This window comes from Mustelus asterias, chromosome 19, assembly GCF_964213995.1.
Source record: "Mustelus asterias chromosome 19, sMusAst1.hap1.1, whole genome shotgun sequence".
NCBI classification, from domain to species: Eukaryota; Metazoa; Chordata; class Chondrichthyes; order Carcharhiniformes; family Triakidae; genus Mustelus; species Mustelus asterias.
Window position 1 is genome coordinate 29932046 of NC_135819.1, and position 18470 is coordinate 29950515.

General features: G+C 42.0%; 2 protein-coding genes across 2 annotated transcripts in view; both read right to left on the reverse strand.

Moving 5' to 3' along the window:
• Window positions 1-2936: 2936 nt before the first annotated feature.
• cradd (CARD and death domain containing adaptor protein) overlaps window positions 2937-18470 on the reverse strand; it is a 16002-nt gene continuing 468 nt past the window's right edge. Inside the window, 1 exon segment of the mRNA XM_078235244.1 lies at window positions 2937-8707. Within this exon segment, the coding sequence (XP_078091370.1) occupies window positions 8357-8707 (351 nt within the window). The 3' untranslated portion in view covers window positions 2937-8356.
• Window positions 8569-18470, reverse strand: part of socs2 (suppressor of cytokine signaling 2) — a 42985-nt gene continuing 33083 nt past the window's right edge. The window contains exon 4 of the mRNA XM_078235239.1: window positions 8569-8667. The gene's annotated coding sequence lies outside the window, so the exon portion shown is untranslated. The remainder of the gene's footprint in view (window positions 8668-18470) is intronic.

Consider the following 18470-nt stretch of genomic DNA (forward strand, 5'->3'; position numbering starts at 1 on the left):
ACGAAAGCTGTAACAAATTTAGTCAAGAAGAAAAGAAAAGCCTACAAAAGGTTCAGGGAGCTAGGTAATGTTAGAAATCGAGAAGAGTATACGACTAGTAGGAAGGAACTTAAGAGGGAAATTAGAAGAGCAAGAAGGGGTCATGAGAAGGCCTTGGCAGACAGGATAAAGGAAAACCCCAAGGCATTCTACAAGTATGTTAAGAGCAAGAAGATAAGATGTGAAGGAGTAGGACCTCTCAAATGTGCCAGTGGGAAAGTCTGTATAGAACATAGAACAGTACAGCACAGAACAGGCCTTTCGGCCCTCGATGTTGTGCCGAGCTTTGTCCAAAACCAGGATCAAGCTATCCCACTCCCTATCATTCTGGTGTGCTCCATGTGCCTATCCAATAACCGCTTGAAAGTAGATATATATAGATATATAGAACCGGTAGAAATAGCAGAGGTACTCAATGAATACTTTACTTCAGTATTCACAGTGGAAAAGGATCTTGGTAATTGCAGTGCAGACTTGCAGTGGACTGAGAAGATTGAGCATGTGGACATTAGGAAAGAGGATGTGTTGGAGCTTTTGAAAAGCATCAAGTTAGATAAATCGCCGGGACCGGATGGGATGTACCCCAGGTTACTGTGGGAGGCGAGGGAAGAGATTGCTGAGCCTCTGGCGATGATCTTTGCATCATCAATGGAGACGGGAGAGGTTCCGGAGGAGGTTCCGTTATTCAAGAAAGGGAGAAGAGAGAGCCCGGGAAATTATAGACCAGTGAGTCTAACCTCAGCGGTTGGTAAGTTGATGGAGAAGATCCTGAGAGGCAGGATTTATGAACATCTGGAGAGGAATAGTATGATCAGAAATAGTCAGCACGGCTTTGTCCAAGGCAGATAATGCCTTACGAGCCTAATTGAATTTTTTGAAGATGTAACTAGACACATAGACGTGGGAAGAGCAGTAGATGTAGTTTATATGGATTTCAGCAAGGCGTTTGATAAGGTGCCCCTCGCAAGGCTTATTGAGAAAGTGAAGGGGCATGGGATACAAGGGGACATTGCCTTGTGGATTCAGAACTGGCTTGCCCACAGAAGGCAAAGAGTGGTTGTAGATGGGTCTTTTTTAGCATGGAGGTCGGTCACCAGTGGAGTGCCCCAGGGATCTGTTCTGAGACCCTTACTCTTTGTGATTTTTACAAATGACCTGGATGAGGAAATGGAAGTATAGGTTGGCAAGTTTGCTGATGACACAAAGGTGGTGGTGTTGTGGATAGTGTAGAGGGATGTCAGCAGTTGCAACGGGACATAGATAAGATGCAAGACTGGGCGGAGAAGTGGCAGATGGACTTCAACCCAAATAAGTGTGTGGTGGTTCATTTTGGCAGGTCGAATAGGATGAAAGAATATATTAAGGGTAAGACATTTGGCAGTGTGGAAGATCAGAAGGATCTTGGGGTCCGGGTTCATGGGACGCTCAAAGCAGCATCGCAGGTAGAGGCTGTGGTTAAGAAGGCGTATGGAATACTGGCCTTCATCAATAGAGGAATTGAGTTTAGAAATCGGGAGATAATGCTGCAGCTGTATAGGACCCTGGTCAGACCCCACCTCGAGTACTGTGCCCAGTTCTGGTCGCCTCATTACAGAAAGGATGTGGAAGCCATAGAAAGGGTGCAGAGGAGATTTACAAGGATGTTGCCTGGAATAGGTGGCATGCCTTATGAGGATAGATTGAGAGAGCTAGGTCTTTTCTCTTTGGAGAAGCCAAGGATAAGAGGTGACCTGATAGAGGTGTATAAGATGTTGAGAGGTATTGATAGAGTGGATTCTCAGAAGCTTTTATCCAGGGCTGAAATGGTTGCCACAAGAGGTCACAGGTTTAGGGTGCTGGGGAGTAGGTACAGAGAAGATGTTAGGAGTAAGTTTTTCACTCAGAGGGTGGTGGGTGCGTGGAATCGGCTGCCGGTAGTGGTGGTGGAGGCGGATTCAATAGGGTCTTTTAAGAGACTTTTGGATAAGTTCATGGAAGTTAGTAAGATAGAGGGTTATAAGTAAGCCCAATAGGTAGGGACAAGTTCGGCGCAACTTGTGGGCCGAAGGGCCTGTTTGTGCTGTAGGTTTTCTATGTTCTATGTTAAGAGGTCTTGATAGTAATGAAGCAGGAAGAAGAAGGGTTAAATTCTGACAGTGACTTCACTCTAATTCATTTGGGTAATGAAGTACTGTAAAATTTAGACAACTGTTAAGTTTTCTTCCAGATAAGAGCTGAGGCAAATTGGAAGAGTTACTGTAGTCACATAAATGTATTTGTAGGAATAAATGAGGAAGAATGGAGATAGCGATATATAACCTGGATACGGAAGAATCAGTTCTAATAAAGCAACATCCAGAGGTTAAATCCAGCAAAAGTATCACAAGTACAGAAGGAAATACAAGCTCTGGAATGACATTGAATTGAGTTTTAATGATTAGAACTCCCCTATCGTACTGGTGCCAAAGCTGGTTGGAACACAAAGACTTTATGGACTACAGGGAAGTGAATGTCATCACCAGGAGTGATTTGTTTTCTGTACCGTGGTGGAGGATTGCATTGAAAGAATTAGACAGTCTGAATTCATTACAAAATAGATTTAAAGGGCTTTTGGAAAGTACCTTTGTCTGAAAGGCAAAGAAAATCTCGACATTCATGATACCAAATGGAATTTATTAATTTAACGTTACACTGTTCGGGATGAAGAATGCACCCACAACATTTCAAAGGCTAACAATGAAAATAATTCAAGGACTAAGTCGCTGTGCAACAAACATTGACAATTTAATGGTGTTGAGTCGAAGTTAGGGAGAACATTAGCAACACTTAAAAGAAGTTAGAATGCTTAAAAGAGGCTAATCTGATCATGAATTTGGCAAAAAGTGAACTTGTTGAAGCTCAAATTTCATATTTGGAACATATCGTGGGACATGGTCAAATGGCCACATTGGATGTGAAAATAAAAGCCATTTGGGATTTTCCAGAACCCACTACATGAAAAGAGACGAAGACTTCTGGGAACGATTTTATTTTATTGTAAATTCATGCTAAACTTTAGCAGTACGGTAGCCCCAATAACAGAATTCTTGAAGAAGAACAAGAAATTTAACTGAAGGATTACCAAACTGTATTCTAACATTTAAAAACTCTTGACAACAAAGCCAGTGTTAGCTACACCAAATTATGACAGTTTAAACTGGCTGTGGAGGCTAGTGACATTGATGTAGGAGCTGTGTTATTTATTACAAGATGATGAACTCGGACTTGAGAAGCCTATGGAGTATTCCTCAAGGAAAGTAAATCATCACCAACATAAGTATTCTATCATTTAAAAAGAGACTTCAAGTTTGGTATTGGTATTGCAATATTTATGTTGCCATAATACAGCAGGGAAAATCATATATACGGATCATAATCCCCTAAAATGTCTGGAGAAATTTCAAAATCGGACCACCAGATTACTTCAAAGGAGTTTGTTCGTACAACCATTTAACTTAAAAAATAATTTGTGTGGCTGGGAGAAAAAATGTTATGCTTTAGCACAAGTTTAGGAAAAACTATTGGAATATTTGGTATAAATACTCTGTGGTTTATTTTATATTAATGCACATTTTTAAATCTTTGCAATGTTTGATGACGTAGAACTAAGAAGAAATGGCTGAGAAATGAAATTGTTGTTTTAATTAAATCTTCATTTTTAAAAGAATTGGGGAAAATGAAAATTAAAAACCATGTAAAAACAGGGATTTGATTAGAGGCAGACTGCTGAGAAATAAATAGATGCAAGTTGGCATTTCAGCGGAAAACAAGTATTTTACACGTGACTAGAGAAAACAATGGAGCTATAGATGTAGTAACTGCAAAGTGGAGAGTTAAGGAAATTGACACGAATCTGCAAAAGGCAACTCCATGGGGGGAATAACATCAAAGGGAAAAAATAGCATAACTGAATAACACTGAGGGAAACTAGAAGGCTAATATCAGAACTGCAGCAATGGCAGATATATTTTGGCGGAATTTTACTGCCTCGCCCACCCGAGGCTCGTAAGATCCTGCCCAAGGTAGCGGAGAATGCCGTTCTGTGAGCCTTGCCTGCCCCGATGCTAGGGCGGGCGTGCCGGTAAAATTCCAGCAATAGTCTCGAAGGAAACAACCATTTTCTGTCTTTGCTGAACCAGAAGACTATTTCCCAGACATGGCCACCTTAACTGGGTGTGGTAATTATTTGCTGGATTTAGTTCATGCAATTACTTAATATTGAATGTTGTTTAGGAAAAGAGGTATCTCAGAGTTCAGGTAAACGTAGTTAGTTTTTGAGACCAAGGAATAGTTTCATGGAAAACTATGTGTATAGTCATCAGTATATTTGTTTACACATTATATGTGTTTTTTTCTTTTTCTTTTAAAGTTGATATTCTTTATTAATTGTTTACACAATGATTGGACTGTTTCTTCACTGGGTTGTTTGTTACTCACATTATACCAAAAGAATAAATACACCACTACGAACCGGTGTTTCAAGTTCAGCGTTGTTGGAGCTCCACCCATCCAGGCAAGTTCATCACTCTCCAGGCTCAACCTTGTAGATGATGGACAGGCTTTGGGTCGAATTCCCCGCCACTGACCTGCTCTTGTAACCACAGTATTACAGCTGGTCAAGTTCTGGGTCAATGACAACCCCCAGGATGTTGTTAGTGGGGGAAACAGCAATGATGCTGCATTCAAGGTCAAGGGGCAAAGGTTAGATTCTACTTGGAAATGGCCATTGCCTGGTACTTGTGTGGCATGAATGTTACCTGCTACTCATCAGCCCAAGTCAAATGTTGTCCAAACCTTGTAGACGGTTATGGATTGATTCTCTACTTGAGGAGTCATAAAATCATAAGAAATAAGAGCAGGAGTAGGCCTTTCAAGCCTTCGAGCCTGTTCCACCATTCAATTAGATCATGTCTTAACTCAATTTTCCGGCCTTTTCCCCTTGACAATCCAAAATCTGTATAATTCAGCCTCGAATATATACAATTAACCAGCCTCCTACTGCTCTTTGTAAAAGAGAATTCCAAAGATTAACAACTCCAAGAGAAGAAATTCCTCCACATTTCCATCTTAAATGAGAGGCCCCATATTCTAAAACTGTAGCCCCTAGTTCCAGATTCCCCCACAAAAGGAAACATCCTCTCAGCACCTAACCCTGACAAGCTCCCTCAGAATCTTACATTTCAATAAGATCGCCTCTTATTCTTCTCAACTCCAGTGAGCATACAACTCAATCTTTGCTCAAAAAACAAACCCTTTCATCAAAGGAATCAATCGAGTGAACCTTCTTTGAACTGCTTCGAATGAAACTATGAGTAAAAAGACTAAAACGCTCTAAGGAGGTTTATTGAGTCATGGCTAGGAGCATGCTTTCTAAACATATGCCTGTATAAACAACATTCACAATGTTCACTATTATACATTGCTAATCCAGCACCTAATAGGATTCAGGTTGAGGGTTCCCATCTTTATTTTACTCCTGCCAAGAACAGAATAAAATCAACTCATCCCCTCGCCCTGATTCAAACCCAAGCACCAAATCCCTGCTTGCTAAACCCACACATATAAAAGTATGAAAAATATTTAATCTTAAAAATACTTAACACATTGATCAAATCTGTGCCTGTACATTTTCACATGGAAGCACAGAAACTAGCCATTTGTCCCAAATGATTGATTCAGTTCTCCCCATGTCTGCGTGGGTTTCCTCTGGATGCTCCTGTTTCCTCCCACAGTCCGAAAGACGTGCTGGTTAGATGCACTGGCCACACTAAATTCTCCCTCAGTGTACCCGAACAGGCGCCGGAGTGTGGCGACTAGGGGATTTTCACAGTAACTTCATTGCAATGTTAATGTAAGCCTAATTGTGACACTAATAAATAAACTTTGTTATTGTACTACATGAGCTTCCTCATATGTGTTAAGAACTGAAGAAACGGGAGAAGTAAACCATACAATCCCTCAAAGTTGCTCTGCCATTCAGTACAATCATGACTGATCTTCTATCTCAATTCCATTTTGCTGTCTTCTTCATGTATTCCTTCAGTAAGGCATTTGACAAAGTCCCACATGGCAGGTTGGTTAAGAAGGTTAAGGCTCATGGGATACAAGGAGAAGTGGCTAGATGGGTGGAGAACTGGCTTGGCCATAGGAGACAGAGGGTAGTGGTCGAAGGGTCTTTTTCCGGCTGGAGGTCTGTGACCAGTGGTGTTCCGCAGGGCTCTGTACTGGGACCTCTGCTATTTGTGATATATATAAATGATTTGGAAGAAGGTGTAACTGGTGTAATCAGCAAGTTTGCGGATGACACGAAGATGGCTGGATTTGCGGATAGCGAAGAGCATTGTCGGGCAATACAGCAGGATATAGATAGGCTGGAAAATTGGGCAGAGAGGTGGCAGATGGAGTTTAATCCGGATAAATGCGAAGTGATGCATTTTGGAAGAAAGAATGTAGGGAGGAGTTATACAATAAATGGCAGAGTCATCAGGAGTATAGAAACACAGAGGGACCTAGGCGTGCAAGTCCACAAATCCTTGAAGGTGGCAACACAGGTGGTGAAGAAGGCATAAGGTATGCTTGCCTTTATAGGACGGGGTATAGAGTATAAAAGCTGGAGTCTGATGATGCAGCTGTATAGAACGCTGGTTAGGCCACATTTGGAGTACTGCGTCCAGTTCTGGTCGCCGCACTACCAGAAGGACGTGGAGGCGTTAGAGAGAGTGCAGAGAAGGTTTACCAGGATGTTGCCTGGTATGGAGGGTCTTAGCTGTGAGGAGAGATTGGGTAAACTGGGGTTGTTCTCCCTGGAAAGACGGAGAATGAGGGGAGATCTAATAGAGGTGTACAAGATTATGAAGGGGATAGATAGGGTGAACGGTGGGAAGCTTTTTCCCAGATCAGAAGTGACGTTCACGAGGGGTCACGGGCTCAAGGTGAGAGGGGCGAAGTATAACTCAGATATTAGAGGGATGTTTTTTTACAGAGGGTGGTGGGGGCCTGGAATGCGCTGCCAAGTAGGGTGGTGGAAGCAGGCACGCTGACATCGTTTAAGACTTGCCTGGATAGTCACATGAGCAGCCTGGGAATGGAGGGATACAAACGATTGGTCTAGTTGGACCAAGGAGCGGCACAGGCTTGGAGGGCCGAAGGGCCTGTTTCCTGTGCTGTACTGTTCTTTGTTGTTCTTTGTCCTTGATTCCCTGAGACACCAAAAATCTGTTTATCCAGTTTTCAATATCTTTAAACAACGGAATAGCAACAATTCTCTGGGGTAGAAAATTGTAAGCGTTCACAATCTTTTGACTGAAGAAACTTCTCCTCATCTCAATCTTTACACAATTGTCCTCTTAATCTGAGACTTAATCCCAGCCTGGGGAATAACTTTGTCTGTCAAATCCCTCAAAATCTTGTATGCTTCAATAAGATGACAATCGTTCTTCTAAAATCTAGAAAATACAGACCCAATTTACGCAGTCTCCCATCTTAGGACAGCCCACTCATCCAGGAACCAATCTTGTGAAACTCTGCTGCACCACTTCCAATTCAAGTACATCCTTCCTTAAATATGGAGACCAAAGCTGTGCACAGTTTCCCAAATGTGGTCTCACCAAAGCCCTGTACAATTATAGCCAGAATCTGCATATCCTTTCTCCATTCTGTACTTATCTACCTTCCCCGTAAAGACATCTCTGATTTGTGATTTTAGAAAATGTTCCATTAACCTGCCATTCATTTTCCCACCGTTATCTTAAGAACAGGTTCATCTATAATTGTACTTGCAAATGCAACAATTGTATAAAGGCACCACCATCGTGTAAATTTCACTAAAAGAGACTCAGACAGAGATAAGACAGAGATAGATAGGTTCTTGATCAATAAGGAGATCAAGGATTATGGGGAGAGGGCAGGAGATGAGAATCATATCAGCCATGATTGAATGGCAGAGTAGACTCAATGGGCCAAATGGCCTAATTCTGCTCCAAATCTTATGGTTCTAACCAGAAATACTGTATGAAATGGAGTATGGGAGGAATGAATTTAATTCTTTGAACATTGGCCAGCTTTGTTTGTCCCTGTTTCACACAGTTTCAAATTGCTGTTTTTTTTTAAAAAATCATTAAATTACACTGTAGAAGAATTGTGCCTTTTCTCTCAATCCTGAACTGTTTTTTCTCAAAATTATGTCCCTCCTCACTCCATTTGATGGACAGGAGGAGGAAAAGTTTCCTTGTAGTCTCTGAATTTCAAACTGGATACCAGGCTGAACAAAGCATTCTTGGTGATGTTGAGGATTAGATTGTCAAAGATTTTCCTGGAATATTTTGATTATCATCCCAGGATCGGTCTCTGCTAAAATAAGACTATCGCACAAACTCCTCACAGTTGCTTGCTTTCCAAGACGTCGTTTCCATAGGATTAAGGCAGCCAGGATCTGTGCCTGTAGATTGTATTGGTGGTTCATTTTACATCTATAAAGATCTGGCACCTTCAGTCCGAGATCCACCACAATTCTCTCCCAGTCTGGTCCCAAGTGGCTGGAAAGTTGATTTAGCTGCTTGTCAGTAGGTACACTCTTCAAGATGTGGTCTGAAATAGCCAATCGTAATTCATCTGGAAAAGAAATGGTGATTAATTCCAAACTCATTTCTTCATGTTAGTTTTGACCCAGTTCACTAGCACAATCCCAGATGCATGATGGCATTAATTTACCAACAATGAATTGCAGTTAAAACAGGAGTCAATCCCATTCCCTTTTTATAAGAACATATGAAATAGGAGAATGAGAGAGCCATTCATCCCTTCGAGCCCACCACCATTAAATGAGATCACGGCTAATCAACACCATTTTCCTGCACTATCCCCATATCTCTTGATGACTTTAATATATAGAAATTTTGAGTCTTGATTATTTGTATTCAACGAACAGGTGATATTAGCAGAGCCATATTTATTTGCAGTTCAAATCAAGGAGCATTTATATTGCATTCTGCATGACCACAGGATGTTCTATGGCAGCTCATAGCCAATTAAGTATTTAAGTGAGTGCAATCATCGTTCCATCGTTGTGTAGGAAGACATGCCAATTTGCACACAGCATGCTCCCACAAACAGCAATTTAAAAACTGACCAAATATTTTGCTGTATTGATATTGGAAAGGGATAAATAGCCAGAGCACTGGGAAGAATTCCCCTGCTCTTATTCAAACAGTGCCATGGAATCTTTTACAAAGAGGGTGAACGGTACCTCAGTTTAATGACCAGACCTCTGATATTTTAGAAAGTGGTCTCTAGATTAAGTGCCAAGATAACTGGAGTGGGGTTTTTGACCTCATTGCCGTCTGATTCAGAGGTGAGAATACTACCTCTGAATGGCCCAACTCTCTGGACTCACCAAATAGTTTCTCTCCACCTTTTTTGTAATTCTTTCATGGAATGTAGGCAATAATTCCCCTTGAACTGGGTGGTTTGCTCGGCCATTTCAGAGGGTATTTAAGAGTCAACCACGTTGCTGCGGGTCTGGACTTATGTTGGCCAGACCAGGTAAGGATGGCAGATTTCCTTCCTTCAAGGACATTAGTGAACCTGATGACAGTTGATAGTTTCATGGCTAGTTTTCAATTCTAGTATAATGAATTAATTGATTGAATTACGCCAGCTGCAGTGGCGGGATTTGAACCAGTGTCCTCAGAGCAAAATTCTAAATTGGGGCAAGGCCAATTTTGATGGTATCAGGCAGGAACGTTCAACAGTTAATTGGGGGAGTCTGTGGGAAGGCAAAGGTACGTCTGGTAAGTGGGAGGCTTTCAAAAGTGTGTTAACCAGAGTTCAGGGTAAGCACATTCCTCTTAGAGTGAAGGACAAGACTGGTAGAAGTAGGGAACCCTGGATGACTCGGGATATTGAGGCCCTGGTCAAGAAGAAGGCGGCGGCATATGACATGCATAGGCAGCTGGGATCAAGTGGATCTCTTGAAGAGTATAGCGGGTGTAGGAGTAGAGTAAAGAGAGAAATCAGGAGGGCAAAAAGCGGACACGAGATTGTTTTGGCAGATAAAGCAAAGGAGAATCCAAAGAGCTTCTACAAATACATAAAGGGCAAAAGAGTAACTAGGGAGAGAGTAGGACCTCTTAAGGATCAACAAGGTCATCTATGTGTGGATCCACAAGAGATGGGTGAGATCCTAAATGAATATTTCTCATCAGAATTTACTGTTGAGAAAAGCATAGATGTTACGGAACTTGGGGAAATAAATAGTGATGTCTTGAGTGTATATAGAACAGAGGAGGTGGCGCTGGAAGTCTTAAAGCGCATCAAGATTGGTAGCATAGTGGACAGTGAAGAAGGTTATCTAGGATTGCAACGGGATCTTGATGAATTTGGCCAGTGGGTTGACGAACGGCAGATTGAGTTTAATTTAGATAAATGCGAGGTGATGAATTTTGGTAGATCGAACCAGGGCAGGACTTACTATTAATGGGTAGGGCATTGAGGAGAGTTATAGAACAGAGATATCGAGGGGTACAGATTCATAGCTCCTTGAAAGGTAGATAAATCCCCAGGATCTGATGAAGTGTATCCCAGGACACTGTGGGAGGCAAGGGAGGAAATTGCGGGTGCCCTAACAGAGATATGTGAATCATCGATAGTCACAGGTGAGGTGCCTGAAGATTGGAGGGTGGCAAATGTTGTGCCTTTGTTTAAGAAGGGCTGCAGGGAAAAGCCAGGGAACTACAGGCTGGTGAACCTCACATCTAGTGGGTAAGTTGTTAGAAGCTATTTTGAGAGACAGGATCTACAGGCATTTAGAGATGCAAGGATTGATTAGGGACAGTTAGCATGCTTTGTGCGTGGAAAATCATGTCTCACGAACTTAATTGAGTTTTTTTGAAGGGATAACCAAGAAGGTAGATGAGGGCAGTGCAGTTGATGTTGTCTACATGGACTTTGGCAAGGTACCGCATGGTAGGCTGTTGCATAAGGTTCAATCTCACGGGATCCAGGGTGAGGTAGCCAAACAGATACAAAATTGCTTGATGACAAAAGACAGAGGGTGGTTGTAGAAGGTTGTTTTCCAACTGGAGGCCTGTGACCAGCGGTGTGCCTCAGGGATCGGTGCTAGGTCCACTGTTATTTGTCATTTATATTAATGATTTGGATGAGAATATAGGAGGCATGGTTAGTAAGTTTACAGATGACACCAAGATTGGTGGCATAGTGGATAGTGAAGGTTATCGAGGATTGCAACAGGATCTTGATGAATTAGGCCAATGGGCTGACAAATGGCAGATGGAGTTTAATTTAGATAAATGCGAGGTGATGCATTTTGGTAGATTGAACCAGGGCAGGACTTACTCAGTTAATGGCGGGCATTGGGGAGAGTTACAGAACAAAGAGATCTAGGGGTACAGGTTCATAGCTCCTTGAAAGTGGAGTCACAGGTCGACAGAGTGATGAAGAAAGCATTCGGCATGCTTGGTTTCATTGGTCAGAACATTGAATACAGGAGTTGGGATGTCTTGTTGAAGTTGTAGAAGACATGGGTACGGCTACACTTGGAATATTGTGTGTGAATATTCTGGTGACCCTATTATAGAAAGGATATTATTAAACTAGAAAGAGTGCAGAAAAGATTTACTAGGATGCTACCGGGACTTGATGGTTTGAGTTATAAGGAGAGGCTGGATAGACTGGGACTTTTTTCTCTGGAGCGTAGGAGGTTTAGGGGTGATCTTATAGAGGGCTATAAAATAATGAGGGGCATAGATCAGCTAGATAGTCAATATCTTTTCCCAAAAGTAGGGGAGTCTAAAACTAGAGGGCATGGGTTTAAGGTGAAAAGGAAGAGATACGAAAGGGTCCAGAGGGACAATTTCTTCACACAGAGGGTGGTGAGTATCTGGAACAAGCTGCCAGAGTTAGTAGCAGAGGCGGTACAATTTTGTCTTTTAAAAAGCTAGTATAATGAATTAATTGATTGAATTACGCCAGCTGCAGTGGCGGGATTTGAACCAGTGGACAGTTACATGGGTAAGATGGGTATAGAGGGATATGTGAGCAATTGGAACGAGCTTAAGGGTTAAAAAAGGGGCAGCATGGACAAGTTGGGCCGAAGGGCCTGTTTCCATGCTGTAAACCTTTATGACTCTATTAATGGGTCTCTGGGTTAATAATCCAGTGACATTACAACTATGCCACCATCTCCCCTTAAGAGATCCCGTTATCTACTCTCACAAATCATTTAGTCATCTTAAACAATTCAATTATAACTTAATCTTTCATATTCAAATGATCAGGTTGGGAACCCTTTTAATTCTTGGGAATCTGAGCTGGAGTCCCTTCAAAGCAAATCTATCCTCGTTGAGGAGTATTGCAGTAGATTGAACACAGTATTCCAGTTGGGATCCAACTGGAGCTTTGTATGTACGAATATACCTGTAAGTATTTGATCTCAGCACAAAACCATTTTCCACTCACTTATTTATCATTATTGGAAAGAGGAAAATTTGGCCCCAAATGTCCTTACTGCATGTATAAATGTCTAGGAGTACACAAAATCAAAATTAACAATGTATTTTATGTTTACTGAGCACTTTGCCAAGTAAAAGGCTTTTTGAGACTATATAATGCTGATTCACTGCCAGTGTCAATAAAACAACCAGATGAATTTCATTATGATGTTAGAGATCTGTTTTTCTTTCCATTTGAAGTAGTTGATTGTGTTTCAATCTCTCCAATTAGGCTTTTGTTTTATAGGCCAGACACAACCATGTTTTCTTCCAGGTGTAACTAGGCTGCAGATCAAATCCTTGATATGGAGGGTTCAAGCACTGTAGAGCTTGCCCACGCCACTTAAAGACCTCACTGAGCACTAAAATCAACCATGCATCACACCCACTGAAACCCCTAACAAATTCAATTTTTCAGTTTTTTGTTCCTCTTTCCCCTCCCACTCTTCGTTTTCCCAAGAATTGGCTCATACAGGAAGCAACATATAGTTAGGTTCTTCCTGAGAGACCACATCTGATACATCTCAGTCTGGAGACAAATTCTGAGCATCACACCAGATTGGCAGACACACAGGATTTGGGAAACTAATAAATAAAGAGTCCACGCCCTGCCTCCAGGGCAGGTCTCACGCAAGATTCTGGAGTCTCATCTACTCTGGATGTGGTTTCCTGTTGACATCCAAGTCGTTATTATCTTCAGAATCATTTCTCCTTGGGAAGAGATCAAACAAGGTAAAGGAAGCTAACCTTCCCCATAGGACATGTCACCTGAAAGCAGATACACCCACTGGACATCAACCACTGCCACCCAAAGATGTGTGGGTTAGGTTGACGGGCCATGCTAAATTGACCCGTGTCAGGGGATTAGCAGGGTAAATGTGTGGGGTTATGGGAATCGGGTTCGGGTGGGATTGTGGTCGGTACAGACATGATGGGCCAAATGGCCTCCTTCTGTACTGTAGGGATTCTATGATTCTACTATCCTCACTGCTGCTCTGAGTGTGACCATAACCCAACACTTCACAAGGTTCCAGGTTCAAATCCCACTCCAGGGCTTGAGCACAATGATCTCACTGAAACCCCGTGCCGTACTGAGGGGGTGTTGCACTGTTGCATGTGTTTTTTTTCATTTGAGGTTTTAAAACTGTAGTTCCACCTGCTTGCTTGGGTAGATGTAAAGGATCCCATGCTACTATTTCAAAAAAGAGTAGGGGCGTTGTCCCAGGTGTCCTAGCCAATATTCAGCCCTCAGTCAACATCACAACAACAGATTACCTCTTCCTTATCACTTTGCTGTTTGTGGGGACTTGCTATGCGCATAGCGGAGGCCACATTTCCTCTACATTACAACCATGTCTATGCTTCAAAACATATTTCATTAGGTGCACTGTGCTTCGAGTGATGGCCGGCGATCATGGAAGGCATTATATAAATGCAAGTTTTCCTTTTTTTCTGATTCAGTGGTAAAAATATTTATTCTAAAACACAAGTCACCATCCAGATGCAAGTATCTCTCAAGATGCTGACACAGTTTTTAGGTACCGTAATCTAGTCTCCAGACACTGGGACAGTTTGTAATGGGGACTGAATCCTTTAGAAGTAGGAATATCAAAGGCTCACTACGTAAAGAGAGGACTAACATATTCCATTCTGCAAAACGCTATTATGCTTTTGATTCAATCATATATTGTTGAAATACTATTGAATTGTCCTGGGTATAACAGCAGGCTTTCCCTTAGTCTACTACTCCTCTATGATTGGCCACATGTACATCAGAGCATGCTGCCTGCAGAATTTCAGTCCTTACACCAGTTCAGAGCCACTCCTGGTTTCCAATGGATTCATTTCTCCCTTTTGCTGAGTTGTAATGTCCAGTATAACTACTGAAGCTGTCTCTCGGTCTTCTGAGAATTCCCAAACCGACCTCCAGCAACATTGCTCACTCTGATGATTATGCCCTCAGCCACACAGGGACAAATCTTTCAAAGTCCTTAAACGTTTATGGATTCATCTCTTAGACAAGGGAAAGTCTTCCAATTCACGTTTTGTCTTGCATACAGTCAAGGAGTCGGCTATTCAGCCCATCCAGCCTACCCCACCATTTAATAAAACCATAGCTGATCTGATAGTAACCTTAAATCTACATCCCACCTACCTTGATCACTATCACCCTCTTGCTTACCGAGAATTTATCCACCACTGTCTTAAAAATACTTAAAGTATCCACTTATGCCACGTTTTCAGGAAGAGCGTTCCAGAGACAGAATCAATTTTGCCTCATCTCCGTTTTAAATGGGTAACCCCTTATTTTTAAACAGTTCTAGGTTCTCCCACCAGAGGTAGCTAGACTTGTTGCTAGCAGCAAAAGAAAAGTCTTTTTCCCCTCTGCTGATTGCAGCATTTGTCTCTCTCCCTGGATTCTCATGCTCTGAGACAGTAAGCCTGCAATAGCAATAACATCTGCATCGCCTTTTATGTTCAGGTGTCAAAATTAGCACGTGCGTTTCAATAACACTATAGTTTGCCTATCTCCGCAACAGGTCCACAGCAGACACCATCTCCCAGGCCCTGCACTCAACCCTAGAACACCTAGATAACAAGGACACCTACGTCAGATTCCTATTTATTGATTACAGCTCAGCCTTCAACACTATTATTCCCACGAAACTCATCTCCAAACTCCGTGGCCTGGGCCTCGGCTCCTCCCTCTGCAACTGGATCCTGAACTTCCTAACTCAGACCACAATCAGTAAGGATAGGCAACAAAACCTCCTCCACGATCATCCTCAATACTGGTGTCCCTACTATACTTATACACCTATGACTGTGCAGCCAAATTCCCATCCAATTCGATTTTCAAGTTTGCTGATGACACCACCGTAGTGGATCGGATCTCAAACAATGACGAGATAGAGAATCTGGTGAACTTGTGCGGCAACAATAATCTCTCCCTCAATGTCAACAAAATGAAGGAAATTGTCATCCACTTCAGGAAGCGTAAAGGAGAACATGCCCTTGTCTATATCAACAGGAACGAAGTAGAAAGGGTCGAGAACTTTTTAGGTGTCCAGATCACCAACAACCTGTCCTGGTCCCCCCATGCTGACACTATAGTTAAGAAAGTCCACCAATGCCTCTACTTTCTCAGAACACTAAGGAAATTTGGCATGTCAGCTATGATTCTCACCAACTTTTACAGATGCGCCACAGAAAGCATTCTTTCTGGTTGTATCACAGCTTGGTATGGCTCCTGCTCTGACCAAGACCACAAGAAACTACAAAATGTCATGAATGTAGCCCAATCCATCACGCAAACCAGCCTCCCATTTATTGACTCTGTCTACACTTCCCGCTGCCTTGGCAAAGCAGCCAGCATAATTAAGGACCCCACATACCCCGGACATTCTCTCCTCCACCTTCTTCCTTCGGGAAAAAGATACAAAAGTCTGAGGTTACGCACCAACCGACTCGAGAACTGCGTCTTCCCTGCTGCTGTCAGACTTTTGAATGGGCTTACCTTGCATTAAGTTGATCCTTCTCTACACCCTAACTGTGACTATAACACTACATTTTGCACACCCTCGTTTCCTTCTCTATGAACGGTATGCTTTGTCCGTATAGCACGCAAGAAACAATACTTTTCACTGTATGTTAATACATGTGACAATAATAAATCAAATCAACACTCAAACTAGGTCCCCGGCTCCCTTGGTAACCCTATGGTCACATCGCCTTATCTCCAGACTGAACGACCCACAGGTCGCATGTCCCTTTTCGCTGTAATTTTACCTGGAATTTAAAAGACAGCCTAAAACATAATCACCATATAAAATCTCTCATTCCTAGAAATACCTAGACATGGATTCATTGTGTGAACATTGTATGAGCATTTCTCCTGCTGGGAGTTGAAGCAGCTCTTTAACTGCTGCTTTAGGGCGCTTGTACACCAAGGTTAATATAAACACCACACTCATGATCTGCCGATTAACATAAAACATTAACAAAAAAGAGGAGGAGCATTCTCCCCAATGTCCTGTCCAATATATATCCCTCAATCCACATCTATTTACAAAAAGATCTGGTCATTTATCTTATTGCTGCGTTTGGGAACGTGTTGTGAGTAAAGTAGCTTCCTCATTTCCTAGATAACAACAATGACTACATGTCAAAAAACCCCTCACTGGCTGTGAAGTGAGTCGGGCCATTGAGGTTTGGAAGACAATTTATAAATATAAATCTTGCTTCCCAATTCTCCTATGTACATGATACAATTAAAAAGAGTCACAAATGTTACTTAATATTTAAAACTAGTAATTGCCATTGACAAAATTAGTCACAGAATGTTTCATGTCAGTTATTTGTGGGCTAAAGGATCAACTTCTCCGCTAAGATAGCAAAGGGAGGAACTTTGTATGAAAGAGTTAAGCATTTGACTGCCAATGTTGCTATCAGTACTTTAGTCATGAGGATTCAGCGCATTAAGATCCCTCAAGTACAGTGTGGGCTGTGTGGTGTTTTTGCTATGCATATTTTACTTGGCGAGTTGCGTATCACCAATCACAAAACTTTCCAGGCTGACCTTTTGCAATTGTTTATAACCTATGAGGATTAGTTTACTTTGGCTCAAACTGCTTACCACCATCATACTGAGGCTGAACTATCAAAAAAAATGTTTAAAATTGGAAAAGTATCCCACTCCCACCCCAACAAGTAGTTTTTTTTAAAGAAAGCAGCATTCGAACACTAAGTCTTTCGTCAGGGTTTCTAAATCCATTGCATCAATTGAACTGAGAATAACTGCCCATTAGAAGACCATTTTAATGGTCCATTTTCCACCTTCTGTGTACCAACTTCCTCGGCCTATAAGGAAGTATTAGAATTTGGTTGTTACACACCAAAAGGAAATCTCCCACAGTAACCATTCCTAGAAGGCATAAATCAATCAAATCTGACATTAAAAGATCTTTGTCTTGGTAATTAAGCTCCACAAGTAACTACACTGAACCAATTATAATGAACTGGTTCCAAGCTGATTGTTACAATGCTCACATCAATTGTTTTCATCAGACTATAATCCTCTATTGTCGGGCAAATATTTACAGTATGCTAAATAAATTTACTCAATTTTAAATTACTCTTGATTTCAGTTCTTTCTACTGCTATCAACTTAATCCAATTGTGCTTTTTATTCCTAGGCAGCTTGAACAAGGTGACACAGTCTTAACAAGGTGATGTCGGTCAGACTGATTAGAAAGCAAGTTATGTTAAAGATTCTGGAGTTGGTTAGAATTAGAAGTTGCAGAGTGTCCCATCGTGAGATTAAATGATGTTTAGGGTGTGGTTTTGGAGTGCAAACTGGAGCCAAAATGAGATTGAGAGATCCAGGGAGGCCCAATTTCAGGTCTGAAAGGGGAGGCCTGAAGCTCACTATAAGATTGGGCCTCGAGCCACATTAATATTATTCCCCGAACAGCTTGCACAGCTTTAAGAGTTTTAAAATCATGTTACTATCCTTATGGGCAGCAACTTGAGAGAAAGTCCTAACAGGCAAAGAGTGCACTACTGTGCAATGGAAGGAACAGTCACTTTATCATTTCATAGAATCCCTACAGTACAGAAAGAGGCCATTCGGCCCATCGAGTCTGCACCGACCACAATCCCACCCAGGCCCTCCCCCCATATCCCTAAATATTTTACCTGCTAATCCCTCTAATCTACACATCTCAGGACACTAAGGGGCAATTTTAGCATGGCCAATCAACCTAACCCGCACATCTTTGGACTGTGGGAGGAAACCGGAGCACCCGGAGGAAACCCACGCAGACACGAGGAGAATGTGCAAACTCCACACTGACAGTGACCCAAGCCGGGAATCGAACCCAGGTCCCTGGAGCTGTGAAGCAGCAG